The 24,222-nt window shown below is 42.2% G+C and overlaps 1 protein-coding gene across 2 annotated transcripts in view; it reads right to left on the minus strand.

The window, feature by feature from the left end:
* Positions 1–24,222, minus strand: part of DSP (desmoplakin) — a 52,464-nt gene that overhangs the window by 18,889 nt on the left and 9,353 nt on the right. For both annotated transcript variants that reach the window (XM_006138788.5, XM_075921286.2), the window contains exons 2-15: positions 21,070–21,172; positions 18,391–18,539; positions 17,270–17,441; positions 13,114–13,242; positions 10,848–10,898; positions 9,870–10,031; positions 8,408–8,512; positions 6,053–6,148; positions 5,379–5,504; positions 4,342–4,494; positions 3,337–3,491; positions 2,395–2,521; positions 1,200–1,434; positions 407–609 (exon numbers count right to left, since the gene is read on the minus strand). In XM_006138788.5, the coding sequence (XP_006138850.3) occupies positions 407–609; positions 1,200–1,434; positions 2,395–2,521; positions 3,337–3,491; positions 4,342–4,494; positions 5,379–5,504; positions 6,053–6,148; positions 8,408–8,512; positions 9,870–10,031; positions 10,848–10,898; positions 13,114–13,242; positions 17,270–17,441; positions 18,391–18,539; positions 21,070–21,172 (1,966 nt within the window). The remainder of the gene's footprint in view (positions 1–406; positions 610–1,199; positions 1,435–2,394; positions 2,522–3,336; positions 3,492–4,341; positions 4,495–5,378; positions 5,505–6,052; positions 6,149–8,407; positions 8,513–9,869; positions 10,032–10,847; positions 10,899–13,113; positions 13,243–17,269; positions 17,442–18,390; positions 18,540–21,069; positions 21,173–24,222) is intronic.

Here is a 24,222-nt window from a genome sequence, read left to right on the forward strand (position 1 = left end):
GAGCCCATGAGCAGGAAGTATCCAGTCTTCATTTCACACAGATTACAACTGCCTCTTGTAGAAATTATCCGTGCAGGATAATGTTAATATTGCTTTTGCTCATGTGCAAAATGTGAACCAATGTCCATGCCAAAAGCAAGGGGGCCAGCACCCAACTGAACAGAGTTTGCTTCTAAAATTAGACGGTTGTCTCTGCTTAATTCCCCAAGAGAAGAATGAAAATTCAGTCCATAAAACCATTGTTAGTTTCCTCTTGAAAAATGTCTTCGCTCAATTATACCCACAAAACATGCAGAGAAAAGAACAGGATTTAGCTATTTCCTAGTTGATCTGGAATGCAATACAACAGTCTGTGGGAAATGTTCAGTGTAATTGAAAGATTCAGGGAAAAACCACCTACCCTTACCTGTAACTCATTTATTTTGACTGAAAAATTGTGGGAAGCCCCCTGATCTACTCTGAGAGGGGTTCGTTGTACCATACGCATCTCGCAGATTTCTATTTGTCGACGAATTTTCTGGAGTTCCGTCAGCAGCCAGGCCTCCTGCTTCTCAAGTTCCCTGTTTCTCTCATTAACTGATGCCAATTGAGTGACTTCAGTTGCTACCACTGTAAAACACATTGGGAGATAACCACTGGTCTATGAAACCTGTCAAAGAACTAGCATGAAAGTCAAGGCAATAACAACTTTATCTAAAAGTTTGTTTGGCTTGTGGAATTAAGATCCCACACCTTCCTCTGTTCTTATGCAGTTATAATAGAACAAACAAAAAGTTAGAGGCCATAAAGAGAAGGCTATTTAAAATGAAATGGAAAAATGAAGTTTTACTTTCTGATCACTATAAATACAAAATATGGGCTAACTTCTGTTTTCATTTGTGCTGGTGCAAACTCACAGCATCTCCACTGACTTTGCTGAGAAATTCAGATTCACACCTCTTCTAACTGAACACAATTTGTTCCTCTAGGCAAACTATTAAACAACCATTGTTTTGTTTTGTTGGGAGAAGCAATAAAGTTTCTTCACCATGAATCTTAAGGGGATTTTCTTAATTACTCGTATGCCAGTAGGGGTCCAAATCAGTGCCCAATGAACTTGGCTTTAAAGGACATTGGATCAGACCTAGCTGAAGAGAGACCTTAAACATAATAAGCATTTTAAAGAAATAAATGAACACATTCAATCACTGAAATCACACCTGTATGTTGCTGCTGTTGCTGTTGCTGCTGTTGCTGTTGCGGGCGTTGTTGATTTGGCAGTTGTATAACCAATGTCTGATAGAGTTTCTGAGCATCAGTAAACTGTGTCTGGATTTTCCGTTTGTCATCTTCCCCAAACATCTCCGAGCCTTGACTGTTTCGAAGGAATTCTTGGTAATGGATCTCCAGATCAGTTATGATTTTCTGATAATCTTCTCTGCGCATTGTTTTCAGCTAAAACAAAGATGCAGAACTTGTTAAAAAAATGGGACTGGAGCAGGCTAATGATAGGTGAATCACCAGGAAATGTAGTAGCCCAGCTGTGCTACAAAACAATAGGGGATGCACAGTTTAGAATGAAGTTCCCCAGCCTATCTATAATTCAAACCCCTGAATTATAAGTTCTCTGTAGAGCAGATATACATTCATGGTCTAGATGCAACAGTTTGGTGGTAACTTAACGGGTCTGCTGTTCATGTCCCATCACCTCTCGGTACCAGCAGTATATAATGGAGGGGCAGGCTATGAAAGGAACCATACAGCAAACTTTCCCACATACTAATCTTCCAGTATCTCTCAACTACAGTCAAACAGAAATGTGTTTTGCTTCTCTGTTAATGGAAAGTTTATATAAAAAGAAATATAGGCCCTTGCACAACAAAATCTATATAGCCCCTTGCACAACAAAATCAAAGTCTAACACAGTGGTTCTAAACATGGCTACATGTGGAACCAGTGCTAGTACAGTATGTGTGGTCAGTGGCAAAACTAGTACAGTACTTCAGGCTTTTGATTTTCTGAGCTTTGGTCCATCTTAAAGATAAATTGGTGTTCTGGAGTCTAGTTCATTCCCACTGTCCTCCTACCATATGAATGCACAGAGCCTTGCAAATCCATGGATATCTGCATATATCCAAAGAGATCTGCATCTGTACTGTTTACCATCTTTGCAGTTCACGCATCGGACCTGGATCCGAATTTCTGTATTCATGCAGGGCTTTAACGAGTGTCTGCTCTGTTCCTGGAGATATGAGTTTAGGCTGTTCTCAATCACTGTACTGGGTGTTTACTGTGTGTGAGAGACACAGCTGAATGGGACATAGCGAGCACTGCTAAGTCTAGTCAGTTGGCATAGCTGTATGAAGAGGTTGAGCACTTCTGGTCTGTCATATTAAAGGCTTATTGAATACCCACCTTAGCAATAGTCATGGACCTGATTTTCTCAATGTCAATCATGCAATAGTGCCAGGAAACCAGACTCTTCATGTTGATGTACAGCTGGTTCCACAGAGCCAAAATAGCTTCATAGTACTGCTCAATCCTGAGATGGGAAAAAGAAATGTCATCATCATTTGGAACTCCTATGCCTCCTGCCCATCACGGAAACATTCTCTTGAGAAAGCCCAGCTAGCCTGTCTGTTACTAGAAATTATCTGTGTCATTTAGCGTTTGCATATTTTTAAGTCAGTAAATTCAGTAACTAATTTAAAGATAGTCTGCAAAGTACTTTAATCACAAAGACATGTGAATCTACTAGTGAAAAGATAAAGCAAAAAAAGGGGCACAAACCATTTTTTCCTTCTCAGGTAGGCCATATTAAAAGTGATGTCAGAAATGTGACAAAACAGCAAGCGCCACTAAAATTTTGGCTGAAGACAATTCAGACTCCCCAAGCCAGATCTACACCTGTAGTCCAGAAGTATTCAGTGTGGCTTGCAGAGGGGTAAGCTCCCATTCCAACATTTCGTTCGCATCAGGCCAATCCCTGGCACAAATTAGAGTACCCTGTTGTCCACACTAATCTGTGTCCACAGCCAATGGTTCCAAAGCAGCTGAGATAATTAGGGAGCAGAGATGAAGGCAGAGAAATTTTTTTTTCAAATTTTATTTTAAAACATTCTTAGCATACACCAAGTTTCATCCATGGTGTGCCTTTATACAAATAAGGGGTCTGATCTTTTATGACTTGGGCCTTTTCAAATAAGGGCTCTGATCTTTTATGACTTGGGCCTACTTAGGCCCAAGTTATAAAAGATCAGAGTCCTCATTTGAAAAGGCCCAAGTAATAAACAAGGGCTTTTGTAAACATTTTTGCCAAACCGAAGCAAAATATTCAGAACTTTATCAATAACTCACTTAGTAGCAAGACCCACAGCGAATGGATTAGGAGGAGGAATAATAAGACTGACAGATGGCACCAGCATATCCACTCCTCCTGGGCCAGTCACAAGCCATTTGCTGCGCTCAGTGTTGTCCTTCAGTATGCACTCATCTCCTTTGCGCACAGTTTTCTGTAAATAAAGCAGAAGAGTTTTTTTTTAAATATTCTTCTTAAACGTAAAGCAAATATGGTATTCTAGGCAAGATGGACAGACCTTTAACCATGGGGTAGTCAGTGGCTTTAACCCCACTTCCTATGGTGGCATAAGGAGGTCCAATGCCTCACTGGCATTTCCTAAAGTCACTGTGTGTGGGGGCTATAATTACCTAGATCCATCTAGGTCTGCTAGGAGCTCCTGCGACTCTGTGGCTGCAGTCATAGCCAGACAATATCTCCACTGTCTTCCCAAATCTAAGAAAGGAAACTTCTTCCCTCCGTTTGCCCTCACAACTCTCTCTAATGTACAACCCGATTACTGAGGTGCTGTGCTAGTCATAAATACAGGTCTAGGGCCACTTCTTCATGTCTTTCCTCACCAGCCAATACAGGGCTTGTATGGAGACCCTTTCTACAGAATGCAAGGCTATTCACTCACTCTTCATTGGCTACTTCACCTGCAGTCCCCACCCTAATCAGCTCCTATCCAGCATTTGAGTGGTGTGGAGAACCTTACACTGGCCCTTTGAGCCACAGAGGAACTTTACATGTGCATGTTTCTGCTCCAGAACATATTGTGAATTCATCCAATCGGGGGACAGAAACAACAGCATTCAATCTCTCTGACCAATAACAGCTAAGTGACACAGTACAGTTATGAATATATGAGCAAACTATTCAGAAAGATTCAAATCAATTCAAACATTCAGTATTGACCAAGAGGATTAAAGGGTTTTACATAGGTCAACCAGAGATTCATTGGGAATTAGCTGGTCAGCTCTACTTTTTATAGCATTCATTCTATTCTGTAAGAAGTACTCTACCAGATCCTGTTTGTAGTCACACAGGGCCTTGAGGATAATGGGTTTGTTACTCCTGTGGTCTGGGTTACGAGGCTTCAGCTGCACAATCTTCTTGGACTTATTCACCAAGTTCTGCACCTGTCTCTTGTATTCTAGAATTTTCTCTCGTTCTTTCTGAAAAGGTAAATTGTATTTTAACATTTTGTTTAAAAAAAAATGAAACCATGTTCACTTCACATATCTGTATTCATGTCTCAAAAGCCTAGATATGGCTTCCAGAAGTCAGTGGCAAAAACTATTGACTTCAATGGGACCTGGATTTGCTCTGCTATGAAAAATTGTATGGTTTTTTTAAAGACTGTATTTTGAATTAAAATATGAGGCATCTCATAGTGCTTTATCCAGATCTATGACATGTTTAAAGTGGAGTGCAAAAATATGGGGCCCAAATGGAAAGCACCTCGCACACTATGCATATGCTCAGAATCAAACAACAATAACCTGAATCTTCACTCAGTTCTTTTCCAGGCAAGCTCCCATTAAAAGCATTGGTTGTTTTCTCTGGAAAAGGAGTAAGTCAGGACTATACCACTGGCTCCTGATGAACAAACATTTAACTCAAATATAGCTTCAAGTCTTAAGATTTGCCAAGGAGACTGCTACAATATAAAATGTGTTAGATCCATTATTAGGTATGCTATACTTTTGGGGGGGGAGGAGTGTCTGTTTTGAGGACTACATTAATCTGATGTCTGGTTTCTATCTATTTTCTGGCCTGTCTTACACCTGAGAATGAGTTGGGCCCACGCTATATAACATAATAATGTTCAGCAAACTTGCCTATGAAGCACTGAAATACAAATTCAAATGATGATGCTGACACACATGTAAGACATCACCAGAAATATTCACCATGTAGTTTTATTGTGGAACTCTAGAGTAAAGACAGGGGCCCAATTCTGCTTCTGTTGAAATTGTTTGAGGGAAGAGTTTTGCTACTGATTTCAACCACAGCAGGCCCATAATTTATCAGTGAAATCTAGAAAATTTGACCATACCTCCAGTTCTTTGATCTGATCCAGCAGGTTTTGGAGTGACATGTTCTTATCACATATGTACTTCTTCCTGATAGAGTCCTGAAGATTCTTCAGGTAGTTTTCAGTGGATTGGGCCTCTTCAAAAAACTACAAGGAAGGATTGTGATTCTAGTTACACAGAACTGTCAAAAACTATTCCTTTAAGCAACAATGAATATTATCATGAGCAAAAGGAATCAGAATCTTGATCTAAATGAGAATCCCAGTTTACATTATGGTGAAGTGCAGTGTTTACAAGAATACTACATGTTCCTTTGTATTAGATACATAACTATATGACTTCATGAAAATATGTACATAGGAAAAATGACTTTTGGTTACCAAGGGACATGTTCATGCATTTAATCAACTACAGAAGTAGGTGAAACATCAGATTTCCTATAAACTGTTGATCAAATCAACAGGACAAATTCTTCAGTTCTTACTTGAGCAAAATTGACACTGAAATAAATGGGAAGTTTCCTCCAAGAAGGACAAAAGACTATGGCCTTATCTTACTCAAAATTGGCAGCAATATCAGGGAGTTTCTGAAATGTGACATTTTTTTAAAGTGTTATGTGACGCTTTAAGTATAAATAAAGAAGAAGAAAACTCGATACATAAAGAGAATTATTACTGCAAACCCCAAAATTCACCTGAAAGTATGCTGCATTCTCCTTCAGATGAACATCAATGCATTTGGTGATCTGAAGAATCCAGCTCCACTGAGTTTGCAGTGTGTCCATGTATGCCTATTAAAAAAAAAAAAAAAAAAAAAAAAAGAACATGATTCATTGCACTTTTCTTCCACTCACCTCAAACAACCTAGAGCATGATTCTTTATCTTTAAACACCTTAGAAAGGCAGGGTCTGCTACTGCAAATATATGCAACTGTGAGTGATTTGTCTCATTCATATAATTCTACTGATTTCAATTAGGAGAGTCATGTGGATGTTTGCTGGATTGATATTCAAATGTGGCTCCTGGATTGAATCGGATTTCATCCGCGTAAAGCCTTAAAGACGGGATATATGCAGTGAAATGTACGTCTGTTATTTATAAAGGGAATTTTACCAGCACAGCAACTGATGTACCAAGTAGTTATAGTGCAGAAATGGTGAATATTGACTTTAAACAAAGGACTATCAAATGCACAAAGAAATCTGAATAATAAAGTCTTTCTTTCCTCAGTAACTGTTCTGTTAGTATCAGAGGGTATGTCTACACTACCCCACTAGTTCGAACTAGCGGGGTAATGTATGCATACCGAACGTGCTAATGAAGCCCGGGATTTAAATTTCCCGGGCTTCATTAGCATAAAGCCGGCTCCGCCATTTTTAAAAGCCAGCTAGTGCGAACCCCGTGCCGCGTGTAGCCGCGCGGCATGGGGTTCGCACTAGCTGGCTTTTAAAAATGGCGGAGCTGGCTTTATGCTAATGAAGCCCAGGAAATTCAAATCCCGGGCTTCATTAGCACGTTCGGTATGCATACATTACCCCGCTAGTTCGAACTAGCGGGGTAGTGTAGACATACCCAGAGGGGGTTGCCATGTTAGTCTATAAGGTGCCAGAAGACTTCTCGTTTATACAGAATCAGACTAACAGATTTATTGGAGCATAAGCTTTCATGGGCAAAGACCCATTTTGGCATCAGATCAACTGGGTCTTTGCCCACGAAAGGTAATGCTCCAATAAATCTGTTAGTTTATAACAGCCGTGGCCAACCCATGGCTTGCGAGCCACATGCAGCTCTTCCCCCCCTCCCAGGGTGCGGCTTGCAAAGCTCCCCCCGTGGCTCATAAAGCCACCCACGCACTCCCAAAAACGGCCCCCTCTTCCCAGCTCCCTGTGCTGACCTGGGCAGGGGAGCCATCCGGTGAGGCCATTAAAGATGTAGAATTAAAGACGGCGTCGGCCAGCAGGAGCCTGACGTGGCCAAAAAGTCTCTAAACGCGTTTAACTGCATTTTCTTAAAGAGGCAGGGCTCCACCAAATGTGACTGGGGGCTCCTTTTAAAGGAACAGTCCTTTTTTGTTTTTGCTCAACAACTTTGCCCCAGCTCTTCACGCTGGATCCACTGATATCTTGGCTCTTTGCCCAGAATGGGTTGGCCACCCTGGTCTATAAAGGTGCCACAGGACTTCTCTTTGTTTATGCAAATTCAGACTAACACAGCTACCTCTCTGATACTTATCACCATACAAGGCACTGAATTTAGCCGTACAGAGTGGAAATCCATGAACCTCATGTTCCGTTAGCGTTCTTAGGAATTACTTATAATCAGGGCTCGCCGAACCGCGGTGAGCCCCGCTCATCAGCCGCGCTGTCCGGTGATCTGCACATGCGCAGATCATTCTGCTCATGCACAGATCGCCCGAACTCGGCTCTTCCGGGTTACAATCTACTCACGCGTGGCGAGTAGATTGTATTATTTGTCGAGCCCTTCTTATAACTATAGTACTTAACATTTCTGTAAGAAAATGTTACATTCTGAAATTGATGGAGTCTCTTTAAATGTGAGAAGATAAAATAATATACAGTATTTCCAATTTGTGAAAACAATTTTTTTGGCCTAGCTACTGATTTATGTTCTAAATATCAGTTGGAGAATGAGTTTATCATCACATTACATAATCCCTCAATGAGATGGGTGGCTACTTTCACAAACATGGGCAGCTAAGTTATCAAAGCAATCAGAAGGGAGATGCCTAGCTACAATTAAGTGGGTCTCATACAAAATCAATCCACACAGGATGAAGGAATTTAGGATACACCTAGATTTTGCATAAGACCAACCATGAATTTTACACACACGACCAACCATGAATTTTACACACACACACACACACACACATACGCACACACACGAAACGATCAGCTCTGCCAACAAAGAGGTTCCACTGGAGTTGCCATATAAATACAGGATTTAATTTACAGATCTCTCACTTCACTGGAAGTTCACCCACAGCACTACTACAGGATCAGGTTTAACCCTAGACAGCCTAACCTACCTCAATTTTGTCAGAAGCAGGGTGCTGACTGAGCACTAGTTGGTCGCTTTCTTGCTTAAGTTTGTTGAGCTCTTTTTCTTTAAGCTCCAGCTGGCTCATGCGTTTCTGTGAATACAAACCACAACATTAAATAAGACTTCAAAAGCAAATTACAGTAAAACTCCATTAGTCCAGCATCCAATGCTCTGGCACTCCTGATGGTCTGGCACCATCGAGAACCTGGAAGTGCTCCAGGCAGCCGGACCATTGGAGCTGCTCTGCGCCCGGCTTCCCCGATTCAACCCCTCGGGGCTGCGGGACCAACCCAGCAGCAACCCAGCTACTCTGCCACAGGCATCCCCGATTCAGCCGCTGCTGAAACTGACCAGCAGCGGCTGAATAGGGGACATCTGCGGCAGAGCCAGACTATTGGAAGGGGGGGCTATGAGGCGTCTGGGGTGGCATCTCCCTCACCCCACTCCAGACCCCTCACAGTCCCCACTTCAGATAGTTCGGCATATCTGATAATCCAGCACCCCCTGGGTCCTAAAGGTGCCGGATTATCTGAAGTTTACTGTAACAATCGTACATCATGATCTTGTTTAATAAAACAGTTTCCAAAAAATGTTAAAGGCTGATAGTGCTATAGAAAGCTATTATAAACAAATTAAATATTTATGAAATATAGTCTATTCAAAGTGATACAGTAATATATTCCATAACGTTAAAAGAATAGTCTCTCTGGTACTAACTCTGAGACTGTACACCTCCGCACTATTCCCTTTGCAGAACAAAGCCACTATCTAGCCCTTACTGTTTCCATGCAGTGATCAAAGGAAAAATTGCAGCACCTTGCAAAATCTAACATAACGTGTCTAAGAAAGTATCTGCGTTTGGTTTGTAAATGTTCATTTCTTTATTAAATGAATGCCATGCTTGGGAAAGATGCTGCATTAATAAGCCTAGAAAGTGAAGGGTACGGGCAGCATATAATGCATACTTTCTCTCCTAACACTCCCTGTGTGCTTAGAGACAATCGATAAAGGTGAAAAAGTAGTTTTCTACGTCCATGAGATAGATGTGCTAATGGAAAGAGTGGGAATTTTAGATGTAGCGACCAGTCCACAAAGAGCAGGCCTGAGGCCACCAAGCCACATCACAAAGGGCAAGAGTGTGTCACAGATTTTAAAGCCAGAAAAAAACATTATGGTCATCTAGTCCAACCTCCTGCTTAGCATGGGGTATAGAATAGCTACAAACGCTTCCTGTGTCAAGCCTATGCTACAGAGGTAGAGCATATCTTTTAGAAAGACATCCAGTTCTAATTTAAATAGAAACCACTTGGTAACTGCTGGAACAGGATAGATACAAACTTGCTGCCTAGAAAGGGAAGGAAAGTAGTGTCCTGAGTCCTGCAGTGCCAGTCATCAGGGGTTGTTGGGGGAAGAGGGGGTGGAGAGAGGGGAGCGTTGCACTGACTTACAGAAAAGGCCTCCTGCTTCCTAGCAATATCAGTGTTCTTGTCACTCCAGTCATACAGGAGCTCCTCTTCCTCACAGTCATTGATCCACATGATCTCTCTGCTAGTGGCTTGGATGAGGTTCTGAAACTGGCGCAGTTGATCCATTCTCTCAAAGGAGAATTTCTTCAAGGAAAACCAACAAGAAACAAAGTTAAAAAAATTCTGAATCACAAAATGCATCTTTTTTTTTTTAAACTAATACAAATATTATTGCAAGACAACTGTTGAATATAGACCAAATGACTTCATTGATTAAGCAGTGGGACCCAGAAGTCATCAGCCTTTGGAAACATTTGGTCCGAGCATCAATAGAACAGCATGACTCAGAATTAGTTTTGTAGAGCAGGTTTGGATTGCTATTTACTTCCAAAAGGAAGAAATGGCTCAAGAACACCCCCGCTAATCTAAAGAAAAATGCAGTTTGCTATTGCCATTGGTACAACCATTAGCAGAGCCCAGCAAGCGATACATGAGAGCATAGTCAACTTCAGGTACCACTCCTGTAAACAGTAGGGAGCGAATCTCAGAGGTAAGAAAGATACCCTCCCAACTCCCCCCCCCCCAAAAAAAAAGATGACAAAAAATGAAGGGGTCAGTTTTGTTGCTGACCCTGCTAAATCCCATTAATACTAATGGGAGTTACAGTCATATGCCAATAGCAGAACAGACCCCTGGAAGTAGAATTCAGGTCAGTAAGATGCATAAAAGAGTACAGCACAAAAAAGACACTGCTAGCATCTAGTTTTTAATACCCAGCCTGCCTCTTAACTAGTGAGGATGATATTCACCCCTCTGCAGACTGGACTAAGTGGGACCCGCAAGGTGCACAAACTGTGTGTTGGACCTGTGCTATTTTATCCTTCTTGTATCATATGTAAGCTACTAATTAGACAGAGCACATGTTTCCAACATATGTCAGAGGAAAACAAATTTGCTTACCAGCAGGGTTTCATATTCTTCCTCTAGCTGATGCACTGCAGCCTTCTCACGCTGAAACAAAGACAGTAATTACTTAGTGTGCTTTGCATACTGACAAACCTAGAGATGAACAGACCTGTGCAAACTCTAAGGTGCTTACATACAACAGTGATGGGCACCATAAGTGATCCAAAGACAGACAGATATAGGGGCTGAATGAAATTACACTTGGTCTCATGAACAGGTGCCAGGGTGGTTTACTTGTCTGCTCCTATTTCAGTTACAAGAACTGAAAAAAATGGCGCTGTTATGACCCAATTAACTCCAGCCCAGACTGCACACTTTGGTGAAGTTTTCTGCAGGGGCTGGTGCAGAGCTCCAGCACACCCTGAGCAGCACCAGGACAGTCTGAGCCTGCCGTGGATGCGCAATCTCCCCAGTGCTGCTTGGGACGCACATTGTCTCTAACACACAGAACAGCTCTTGAAATTGGGTGCCCTGTGTGATTAGAAGGAATTGGCACGTTTTAGAACTATTACAATTACCACAATGCTACATATACACACACACCACTGGCAGCAGCACGTGGGGTATGTCTAGTTACATGCTACAGTGAAAAGCAATCTGCAGCCACACTGCGGCGGGTAGTTACAGGTTGGACCTCCCTGTTCCAGCACCTTTGGGACCTGACTGGTCCTGGGACAAGAGTGTTTGCCAGACCAGGCGAGGTCTGGGAGGAGGAGCACCAGACTCCCCACTGGGCTCCTCTCCCAAGCTACTTGGCACTGCTGCCCCCAGCTCTGCAAGCTCCAGGGGCCCTGCCAGCTTCACGGCCCTGCCAACTGAGGGCTTTGCTGCCCCACAAGCTTGACGGTCCCAGCAGTGGGGTGGTAGCAGGGAAAGAGCTTGGTAGAATCCAGCAACAGGAAAAGACTCTAGTAGCAAGAAGACAGGGGGGCACTACAGTTCTAAAAATAGCTGTGTAGATGGGAGAGGTACTGCTTGGGCATATAGACAGCTGGGCAGCATACATACCCAAGGGTTCAAGTGTCTTTCCTCACCTAAGCAGTGTCTCACTGTCAATGCTGGTCTATCTCCATGCAAGGGAACAGTGCAGTGTATGTACTGTGAACACTATTGTAAGGAGTGCACACTGTAGACATACACCCAAAGGGAGCATAGTCTAGTGTAGTGTTTCTCAACCAGTGGCACGAGTACCCTCATGGGTACTCGAGAGAATTCTAGGGGGTAGATCAACAACTGAAATTTGGAGAAAACTGAATTTTTGTTTTAAGTTTTACAGTGCTGTATTGTTTTTGTACTTTTTACACCCAAAAATGTCACCCCCGCCAGGCTACGATTAAGTTGTTTAAACAAATGTGTTGCAATTGTAGAAAAAAATTGTGTGTGTATGAAAACTGTAGGTACTGGGGGTACTTTTTATTATTATTATTATTAATTATTATTATTATTAAAGGGGCACGTTATAAAAAAAAGGTTGAGAAACACTGGTCTAGTGATCTGAGCACAGAGCTGGAAGTTTTTGGTTTTAATATCATGTCTACTTCTGACTCCTTGCATAACCTCAGGTGAATCACTTAGGGCTACACTGTGCCCCTTCTTACCTACCCAAGCAGGGGAATAAAAAGGGAGTGTGCCTCCCACCCCGTTTGCTTGGCCAAGAAAAACACACCTTGGTCTTGGCACCAAGTCTGTAGCTCACAGCCCTTGCACTCTCACGTGACACCAAGTACGTGGGAAAAAATAAAGAAGGGTGAAGCTTTGGCTTCCCCATTCCTCCCACTTGCTGGCCAAGTATCAGGGGAATGTAAGCAGCATGTTTTCAAAGCCTGCCGCACTCCCCACCCTAAAACCAATGCTCTGCTCGTGGGGTAGATCATCTTCATAGCACCACTCATTCAGGACCAAATTTACAGACACCACCTAGCCCTTAATCTCAGTGTTTCAGACCTTCCCTAACTATAAAGTGGGAATGGCAACTGTGACCTGACCCCCGGAAGTATTGGGAGGATTCACGTGTGAAGATTTGTACAATATTATACAATTTCACATCATGGCTCAGTAACATTTATCTTCATGAAAACCACTGGAAAAAGAAGGGAAGAGTAGAAAGGACAGGGGGGTGGGGATTATAAGCATCAGGGCCTAATGCTACTGCAGCTGTGACAACCAGGCCTTTTGAAGAAGAGACCTGGCTGCCCTCCCTTCGAAAGCAAATTTATCTACCGGTAAAGGTGAATTTATAAAGGCTGAAAAAGATTATTACCAGATCTGTTTTCACTTTGTCCAGGTGCCAGCGATAGTCTCCAATGGCATTGTGGAATTTCCTGTGGTCATTAATTTGCTGCTCAATAGCTGCTGCTTCAAAACCCCATTTCACTAACTCCATGTCAGCCTAAAGAAAAAAAAGGGGGGAGGGGGAGAACCACATGTCTCTTAATTTGCAACAAGGCACCTATTATCTAAAACAAAACATCAGGGAAGCACATATACAGGGAAGTCTGACTCTAGTATATCTTACCTCTTAGACAACTGAGCAAAGAAAAGAGAGAACAGAAGTTACATTTTTTCCTAAAGGTGAGACTCAGTTACACCAGCTAACAGGCTCCTAACTTAGCGGTTGAACAACCGTCACTCAAATCACTGAAATTGAACAAAATAAGGAATGTCATAGCTAACGTGTCTGAGCTAAACTAATTGATATCACACAAGCTGCTTTCTCTTTCTAAAGACATCAATCTGGCTTTATGAGATTCATGCAGTTTGTGAAAACACACAGAGCCAAATTCTACTGTTGGTACCACATTATATTTACATCAAACTGAAGCCCCATTTTGAAAAAAAGTAACTGAGGGTGTGTCTAGACTACATCCCTTTTTCGAGAAACGGATGTTTATTAGGCATGTCGATATTGCAAATGAAGGCAGGATTTGAATTTCCCGTACTTGATTTGCATAATGGCGGCCGCCACTTTTTTTCAAAATGGGGCTGTTGAAAAACCCCCAGCAGTTTAGATGCAGCTCTTTCAAAAATAAAACCCTTTTTCGAAAGATCCTGTACTCCCCAACAAATGAGGTTTACAGGATCTTTCGAAAAAGGGTTTTATTTTCGAAAGATCCGCGTCTAAACTGCCGGGGTTTTTTTTGAAAAAGCCCTGTTTTGGAAAAAAGTGGCAGCCGCCCTTATGCAAATGAAGCACGGGAAATTCAAATCCCGCCTTCATTTGCAATTTCGAAGTGCCTAATGAACATCCCACTGTCGAAAGAGGGATTTAGTCTAGACGTACCCAGACAGACTTCAATAGGCGGTAGGGATGTTAGTGAGTAGTGGACTAGACAACAAGCATAAGCTTATCAGGTAGTTGAGTGGAGTACTCGATTACTCGCTTCTCCCCACCCCAACCTTGCTGCCTCTGTACGAGAGGCAGCAAGGGGAGGAAAACAGGTGCTGGGGGGGGAGCCAGCTTAAAAGCAGGTTAACCCCAGCACTTTCTCGCCCCTCCCCCCACTGCCTCTATCAGAGGCCGGGGGGAGGGGTGAGATAAGAGATGCTGCTGTGAAGCACAGGGGGGATAAGGTGCCAGAGCAGCCTCTGTTCACAGTGGACAGGGCTGGCTGCTGTCCCGAATTGCACTGGTCTGGGACTCCACGCTTACTACATTTAAAATGCAGAGCTGCAGCGTGGGTGGCTCCTGAAGCAGGCATAAGTCAGGATTGCTCAGTCCCAGCTCAAGCCAGCTCCTGGGGCTACCCCTGCTGCAGCTCAGCAGAGCAGCCCTTACTGACTAATTGTGTAGTCAATACAAATTGTGTCGACTACACGATTAGCCAGATACCCTCCATTTAACATCCTTAATGGGAGGCAGAACAAGTAGATCTAAGAGCAGAATTTGGATTGAATGATTTAGACTGGAATAGCTCTGTAACACACACTGCATATAGCAATACGCCAGACAGACTAACCCATGTTGGTCCCAGGATATATGAGAGACAAGATGGGTGAGGCAATATCTTTTATTGAACTAACTTCTGCTGGTGAGAGGGACAAGCTTTTGAGCCACACAAGAGGCTGGTAAAGGGACTCCGTGGATCACAGAAAAACATGAAGAGGAACAGATTGTTTAGCATAAGTAGTTTGGAATGGTCCCTTACCATATGTGCTGATACAAAAGTTACCAATAGGCCACTCTATTGAGAGGCTTGGAATGCCAAGGGAAAATCTCTAGGAACATTCTTTGAAAAAGTGACAATGAATCCAGACATAGCTAACAGCAGAGATCACAAATACTTATTTTAATATTTTCAAATACCAAAGTGCATTAAATCCATTATTAGAATAATCAAAATCCTCATGCTGCCAACTGTAAAAACATGGCCAAATCACTTTTCTGCTATTTGGCTTTTTCTATATGATGTTTGATTCCATGCTTAGAATTATCAGATATTACCTCAGCCTGAGCGCGATTATATATATGGCATCTGTGCACTTATACACACACCCATATCACGCCAGGTAACTATTAACCTGGAATCAAATCTGAATGACTCAGTATTGCACCAGTACTAGAACACCTGCTACCACACCCATGGTTAGACAGAGCCGGAAAGAGTCCAGCAAAGCAAGCCATTTTGTACAGTTGGCCATCTATAAGTCACACAGGACTTTGACCATTCTCATTGCAGCTAAAAGCCAAAGTGTTTGAAACTGCAGCAACTTTGGATAATTGCCCATGTGTGAATAAGGTGTGGCTGGAATCCAGGTAACTGTCCCTCTATACACCATGGAAATACAGTAGGGATATTTAGTATCGGATTTCTCCTATCAGCAAACCTTTATGCAAGAAAAATAAAGCAGAGACAAAAAGCAGCAGCTTGTGTGAATGATTTCCCAGGTATGTTTTTCCCATTACCTTGGTCCTGTAACTGGGCTCTGCATAATGGATCTTAGACTCCAGGGGAGTGAAATACAATATGAATTGTAGAATACAGGGGGCAGGGAAGAGAGCTCAAAACAAATGTGAACTGTCTAACAAAAAAAGTGTTAAGGGAACAAATTATGCCCCCCCACCCACCCACCTCCAAGTGATCTAAGGGAACTAGTATGGGAAGTGAACCCTTTTCGGCCAGAAAGCTGAGTGCTCTGTGTACAGGAAGGCCTGCTTGAATGAGGTGTCCCAAGTTAAAGTACGATGGCTGGTGTGTGATCTTCACACTGACTTGTACCTGGAAGCCCCCTTGTGCAAGCCACATCATTTCCCAAAATGTAACAAGGGCTAGCAGTGAGTGTGCTCCTCCCGCAGCATGTCTGGAGGAATCATACCTATTCTTGGCCTCTGCGAGCATAATGCTAGTGCATCTCCACTTCCCACCCACTCCTACAACATGCATCTGTGTATTAAAGCTATTACAGAACCCACAGCGCTGGAGAACAACTGGCATTCACACAGATATGAAGGAGTGAAGAGAGTGTGCAAGGAGCTATCTTTCCTCATAAGGTTTGCAAAGAAGCCAGTGTCTGTTACACACTGAAAACAGAAAGTAGGAAGATGGAGCTTTAGATGTGTGTTATAAAAACAAATTAAATAGTTCTTGGTTGTGGAAAAGTACTAATGTTAGAAATCCAATCTTCAAGGCTGGATTGCAACAATCATAAATTCTAATTGCAGCCACTTTCTCCCACACTTCCTACCAGCCAGATAACGAGGGCAAAAAGACATATCAAATCATAAACATGGGGTTCCTTCCTCATCAGCACAGAACCAGACTCCTGGGTTGCAACAGATGTCCTCAGTAACTTGTGTACACTGCCCCCTGGTGTGTACAGACTAATGTGAATTTTGCACATGAGGCTGTTGCTCAAGAACATTTAGCACATTTGAAATGTTGCTATTTAGGAAACCATTTTTGAAAGCTTAGTCCTCTAACTAGCAATGCTACTTTCCTATTCTAGCTGGGGTATAGGTAAATGAGTAGGGTACTAGCTGTAGTGTACTAGCTATAGTGCCAAAAGGATAAAACCATGGCAGATAGTCTTACCTGGGAAACAGATAAATATAAATAAGAGACACAGAGGGTACATGTGAAGGCAAAAAGGCAGGTAAGATGAGTGCAAATGCTGAGCACTAATCTGAAATAAATGGGTCATTATTTCTTTTTGTCACAATCTTTGTAATATCATGTGGCATCCACCTTTTCTCCCTGATACATAGAGTTCTGGATCCTGTTCTTTATTTCAGTGAAAATACATTACATGCATAACGAACTGCAATTAAAAAAGAAAAAGAAAGGAAGGACAACACAGTGTTGTGTGTCAACCTGTTTTTTTTCAAGGTTCTGATGGTTCCCACAACACCACCAAGTGAGAAGTGAGATTCAAAGCTGTCCCATTTTTGACTCCCCTATTTGTGCTTCAGAGAGATTTACCTTCTGCTGCCTCATCCAGCCCACACATTCACCGGTGGTGCGTTTGGTATATTCATCCCAGCCTGAGCCACTTTGAGAGGAATAGCCACCACCCTTAGAGCTGGCCCTTCGGACGCGAGGACCACTGATGGCTTTATAAAGGGCACGCATTTGTTCTTGAAGCTGAAGCAGCCTGAATAGGGAAAGGAAATAATTAGCACAGATGAGGAAAATACATAGAGGAGATATAAATAAAGCAATTCACTTGTACTGAACCAGTAAGTGTGCAAGAAAACTCCCAAGTGATCTGATTGTGGAACAGAACCTTGACAAAAAACTCATGTTAGCAACTGACACATGAGACTTCATGAGGAGGATAATGCTGCCAGGCCAACTGAGTGGCATTGTCCTGCACTAGCATGAAGGGAACTGGAGCCAACTTCTGACCTCTTGCTTTTCTGCCAATAGGAACTGCAAACATTTCAGAGGCAGCAAATGAGTGTCTGGTGGGAAAGCAAATTCCTGATGTCTCTTTATTCATTCCCCTGACTGAACGGGGAGTGAGAAGACAGGTTGAGAAGGAAATCCTGCCAATCCTAAAATGAAGGATCATTGCTGTAGGTCAGACAGACAGCTATATCCTGTTTGCTAATGCTTAATACGAGCCCCACTCCCCCACTTTGGGTGGTTTCCACATGCAGCAGTCTCATATGCTTGCACAGAGAGTAATTACTTCTGCTAGCCTTTGCTGCAGAAATGCCTGTGTACGCAGCACACACATCTCATGACAGCTATCTTTTCCAACAGCAGAGGTGGCTTAATTTTCCCACAGCTTTATATGTACAAGGTGTGACGATTCAATTATAGGGAGGAATAAAATGGTAGGCACTTCCATATGTGCCAAAGATTCTGTACGGACAGCATATGCTGGATCAAATTCTCATCACACCAACATAAAAGCAATGTCATCGACTACAGTGGAGTCACTCCAGATTTACACGTGTGTAAACAAGATCAGAAGCATTTGTTCCTTGGTTGGTTGATTTATTTGTTTTTTAAATCTCTGAAAGCATAATGAGAAGGCTGTTTTGTTTACACTGGGATGAGAGCACAGTCTTCTTGTAATCTACCAATGGCAGTACCTTTTCTGATACAAATCACAGGGCTGGCCCATTTGCCTCATCTCTCTGATCAGTCCGTCGAGGATATCCATTTGGTCATTAGTCTGCGCAAAGCATTCTTCAAGTTCTCTGTTCCTGCTTATCTGAATGCCATCCCCATATTTCAATTCCTAAACAAAACAGAAGAAAAATTATAAAATTATATAAATCCCAGCTCAGTAATTTATTTAGAGAGAGACAATGCTTTGATCTGTTATCAGGAGCAATTACATTTAAAAGGCATGACAACTTGGAGACAATTGAAACTAGTTTTGCTTTCAGTTCAGTCAACAATTAAAGAAGAAATTAATATAACACATTATTTGACAGGTGACTATTTCAGAATTATGAACCTCTTCTTCTGTGGTTATATTTTAAAATAATATTGTCTCTGCCTTTGTTTTATTTCCTACCACACCAAAATGTCAGCACTGTAGATACAAATCAAATCCTTAAAAAAAACAAAACAAAACAAAACAAAAAGAACCACCCACCACCATACAAGGTTCCTTAGTACACAAAGTTTGGGTTTCCTTGAATCCAGCATGGGGAACAGCATATTAATCCTCAAAATGAAAAATGTCTCCTACCGTGTCCACAATACTCTCACTTCCCATGTTGTTGTGGTAAGAACTGCCCCTAAATCTGTTGACAATTTCAGTGCAAAGACTTGAATGCGTCTTTATAAACACAGGGGATGAAATCATAGCTCCATGGAAGTCAATGGCAAAACTCCCATTTGCTTAAATGGAGCCAATATTTCACCCCAGGAATCAAATCCCAATGACTTTATGAAGGGACATCTTGTGCTTTCAACCAAGTGCTAAGTAAGTGCTATGCCCCAATGGGAATTGCGAAACACGGTGTCTTCTGAGAATCACAGAATGCACTCACCCTGCATGGGGCCAGCTGTATTCACTTGCGATGGACCAGAGGCAGGCTATGGCCAGTCTCTCACATCCTTCCCTACCAGCTTGTGGAGGCTGGCCCTAATGTTAGTGCTACCTCAGTCACAAACCAGAATGTGCACAGCCGTTGCACAAGAGGTAAAGGATCCCTGACCAGTCTCCTTACTTGTGACTAGTCCCATATAGGTGCACAATCAAATATGCATTTTTTCTTCCCCTTTTAAACAGGCAAAATTCTTATGGACTTCACTCTTTAGCTCCAAAAGAATAAAAATGAAACAGTGGCACAGAGCCAGAAAAAAACATTTCTTTGTTTTAACTGCACTGGAATAATATTTGGTTTCATACACTGAAAGAGAGACAGTATTTGCATTGGCACCAACATTTCTAAAAGCATGGACACACAGGCAATAACTCAGAAAAGGAAACAAAGCTCCGAACCAGAGAGCTCATCCCTGGAAGAGACCACAGGGCTGTGGAGGGCCCTAAAATGCAAATGTATTTACATCCTCTGCAGGATGAGAAATCATGGACTTAATTCATTCTCAGTCACCTTGATCCCATCATATGCTCAGCAGCCTGAAATCCCTTTCAAATGGGAATTCAGGGTGCTCACTGCCTGGCAGGCTAAACCCAGTTACTCCAGTGGAAATTCAGAACCACTCCACTGCACACCATTGCCCAACTCTGCATGTACACCGGGGGGGGGGGGGGGGGGGGAGCAGAGAGCAGAACACGAATGGATCCATTTAAGGAGAGATAGCTAAGGAGACCTCCTCCTAGTTTAACCTTCGTGGGGTACCTTGCTGGTTGCTATGCTGGGCAGTGGGTTGTGAGTGACCTCCACTGGCTGCTGGTTGCAGCACGGCCCAGCAGGGCAGGGGTGAGTCATTATGCAAGGGGGCCTCGAACCTGTCTGACCAATTATCTCCCAGGGAGCGGAACAATGAGAAGGGGAGTAGAGCCCTGGTTGGGGGCAGGGCTGGAAGTGAGTTAGTTAGGTTTCTGGCTGGTATCATGGAGGAAGCAGCCTCGGCAATGGGCTGGGATTTAGGAGCCCAGACTCCCCCATCTCAAGGGGGGCTGAGGCATCCTAGGCCTGCCCTGTAACCAGATTACTGTATCCTGGAGAAGCAATAAACTCCCTCTATTCTACTGGCTGGTGGAGTCTGTCCTTGCCATTATGGGGGTGCAGGAGACAGGAAAACCCCAACGTGCTATCACACCTTCCTTACCAGTCAGGACACAGCAGCTTTGTCTAGGGCTGGTTCACTTTCAAAGAAACTGCAGCTCAGAACACTCTGCTGAATAAATACAGCCAAGTTTGGGGCTGTATATAAGTGGCCGTGGCATTTACGGGGAGGGTTTGCACAGACAGTGGTTTCAGTCAAACATTCCAAATTAGAGCTAGTGTGATTCATGGGCCATGACAATTTTCACAGAAAATCTGTTCCTTTTTCTTAATCAGAAATTAATTATTGGAATTAATTTTTTTCTAAACCAGCTCTATCCAAAAGTCAATCAGAAGTGAAAGGTACAGGTTTCTAGTGTGAGATCTGGAAAGGATGCGTACTGTTTCAGGCCAACAGACAAAAGGCATGCTTTCCTCAGCAGGACATCTGAAAAGGTCAGCAAAAAGAGGAAAAGTGGGATTTCAACTTTGAACTGAAGTACATTGTGTGAGAGTTATGACGTACCATTACTTACACAGTATTAATAATAATTTATGACAAACAAAATAAAGGGGACTTACCGGCTGCACTATAAGTTCAGCACGCATCAGGCAATCCGCACAATTCTGCAAAAGTTCTTGAATGGTATTCTGACGTCTTGACATGGTACAGGTGCCATTTTGACTAGGAGGGAGAAAATAACATGGTAGAATGAAATGCAGTACGATTTAGATTTTCATGTAAATACTTTTTTTAAAGAAGTAGGAAATTCATATTCCTAACAATTAAGGAGAGAAACAGGAAAAATAAATCTAGTCAGGCTTCACACAGATCAGTACAGGGCATCTGCCCCTCCTATTTTATCCTGCAGTGAAGTTATGATGTTACAGAGTCATCATTCCAACAATCTGTATGGGAACAGGCTGCAATTCTAGAAGCATAGGCTTATGACGACTTCATGCAGAAGTTGGTACTTGGTAAGGGAGAAAGATCTTATTTTAGCAGAGATCTAGGACTGCAGCGGGGGGACACACTCATCATATAAGAGTAACAATAAATTGCTTAAATTCTTCAAAGACTATTATATACCAAATAGTTGCTTATAATCTATATACATTTTGAACTTGATCCTGAACTTCGGAGTGTGCAAGGAATGCAGAGATGGATTGGGCCTTCAATACCCATAGTGTTCAACCAGTTCAACCACTATGGGGGCTACTGCTATAGCAAACTAGCCACACTCAACAAACCATATAGCCACATGTGGCTAGCGGCTAGCATACTAGACACCCCATGCTATTTTATGGATGAGCATACATTAGAACTAGAAAGATATAGGTCACTACTGCCCAAGTGAAATATTATGGAATGGAATGGAATAGTAAGTTCAGGAATAGCAAGTACCCTTGTATCAGAGGAAATACTTGAAACTATCACAATGTCTAAAAGTCATTACAATAAGGGAACCATATGGGCACCTGTTTTACCAAATAAACAATAATAATAAATAATAATAATAAAAAATTTCAGGCATCTAAGCACAAAAACCTGCTACTGGATTTATCTGATGTGTTAAGCATGAATGCCCAAGTTATGTAGATGCGTCAGAGTGGGAATTCTTTTTGGTGTGATGATCTACTGTATATTCATCTCCAGATCCTGGGACTAAACAGTGCCTGTGTACAAGTTTGTTTTGCCAGTATTTGCCCATCCTGGGATTCAGCCACCAAAGCAAAACAGTGCAAGCTGAATATAGGTGAGGTGCTTCAAACTGGGAATCATCCCTTGCAAATGTAATCAGAACTCCAAGAGAAGCTCAAACTGTTCCCAGATTCATGTTCCCAACATATACTGCTACCAAAAAAAAAAAAGAAACCACTGTCAGGAGACAGTAAGAAACATATATTTCCTGCACTAACCCAGCTCTCCGTATATAGCATTTTCCCATTACAAATTGCTAAAAACTCACATCTCCATCCCACGTAATCCCACTGACATCTAATGAATGAGCACATACTCTGAAGTCAAGATCCTCTGAATCTTTCCACTGACTTCAGAGGACTCTGGATCAAGCCCTATAATAACAGATTTGCAAAACTGTGTCTTATGATACGCTCTAAAATTTACACACCTGGACTCTCCCCTGCTTTGTGCCAGCAGCACAGAGGCACTAGATTCTGTGGTGTAGTGGACCACAGGAGGTTCACGCTAGTCGAGGAAAAGCAGTGGCAGCAAGCAAATCTAAGCAGTTGGTGAAATATATACACACCACCATTTACAATACCAAAGATTAAATACCACTCTGACTTTCCATCAACATGTTGCAATCTCTCATATTAATACACTATATTTTTTTCACTCTCTAGAACTATACTTTATAAGCAACAGAGGGTTGTAGTTTCAAAAACCAGAGTTAGGAAAATGCTTCATTATTTTGAAAATCCCATCCATGCTGCCTAGCAATCATACAGCCAGTCTTGTGATGGAGGCAATAGCCAAGATGAGAAGAGAAGCTTGGGCCAGAGAAACCAGGGCAAAATCCTACTCTTGTGGGATCTGATATGGATGCATGGAAGACAAAACCTAGTTTTTTTAACATCTCATCCAAATGACTGACATACCCCGCACACAGATCCATTTATGCCCTCATAAGGTTGTATGTAATAGGATCGAATTAATGCTGATGTGATCCAGACCAACTAAAGTGCTACAGAAGCTTGATATTGACATGCACATCTTCTGAGATTGTTTAAAATAAAACAGACTTATAGAAATGAAAGGATTTGTTGTTATTTTGTACTGAGATAATGCACAGACTCCCCAGTTAGGGATCAAGGTCCTGTTACCCAAGGCTCTGTGCACGCATACAATACAGTTAGATGATGGTCCCTATCACATATAGAGTCATTCTTCCATTTAGTATAGAAGAATCTATGACTCATACTGTCAACATCCAACAGCCTGTGTTTTTCAATAGAAGGAAAAAAATCAGAGATCAGGTCTTCTGACAAGACTTTCAAAACAAGAATACACTGACTTTGTAAAAAAATTTGCATGTAGGGCCTAATTCACCATTAAATTACTCTACTTTTTTATTTGTGTTAGTGAATGAAAAGTCATGGAATTACAGGCACATAAAACCAGAGTCAGGAAATAGTGAATCAGACCTGGAATGATTTATCAATTCATATTTTTAATTACCTCTCAAAGCCTTAAACAAGAATATTTATTCTGACTTTAAAAACATGTCTTTCAAAGGCATGTTATTAAAATAGCCTCAAATAGCAAAGGAGCATTTTATGCTTATGTAAAAATATGCATCCCTATCAAAATGATCTGATTTAGGGGAGGAAACGCAGTTTTTAAACACCAAGCAGGGTAATGTATGTTGTAAAAAGTCTGACATGTACCACTCCAGGAACACCAGGAGGAGTTCTGCAGAATCTCTCCACGTTCTATTTCTTGTTCATTCAAAGCATGACCTTTGCTCGTTCATGAAGATGGAAGTTGCTCCTGTCCACTGCTACATTAGTCCATGGTTCTCTATGTGGGAGCAAAGAGGTAGCTCCCTCCCCAGGGATTGCTGCTCTGAACAGTCTTTGTGAAGGAGAAGGAGATTTCATGAGTAGTTCCCTGTGCCTACTGAAGGGCTGGTCTCAATCTGGCCATTATTCTTAGATTTAAAACCATGTTTTTACCTCTGCGTGTACAGCACCTCACACACCCAATCCAAT

This window comes from Pelodiscus sinensis, chromosome 2 (assembly GCF_052426305.1).
Source record: "Pelodiscus sinensis isolate ZL-2025 chromosome 2, ASM5242630v1, whole genome shotgun sequence".
Classification (NCBI taxonomy): domain Eukaryota; kingdom Metazoa; phylum Chordata; order Testudines; family Trionychidae; genus Pelodiscus; species Pelodiscus sinensis.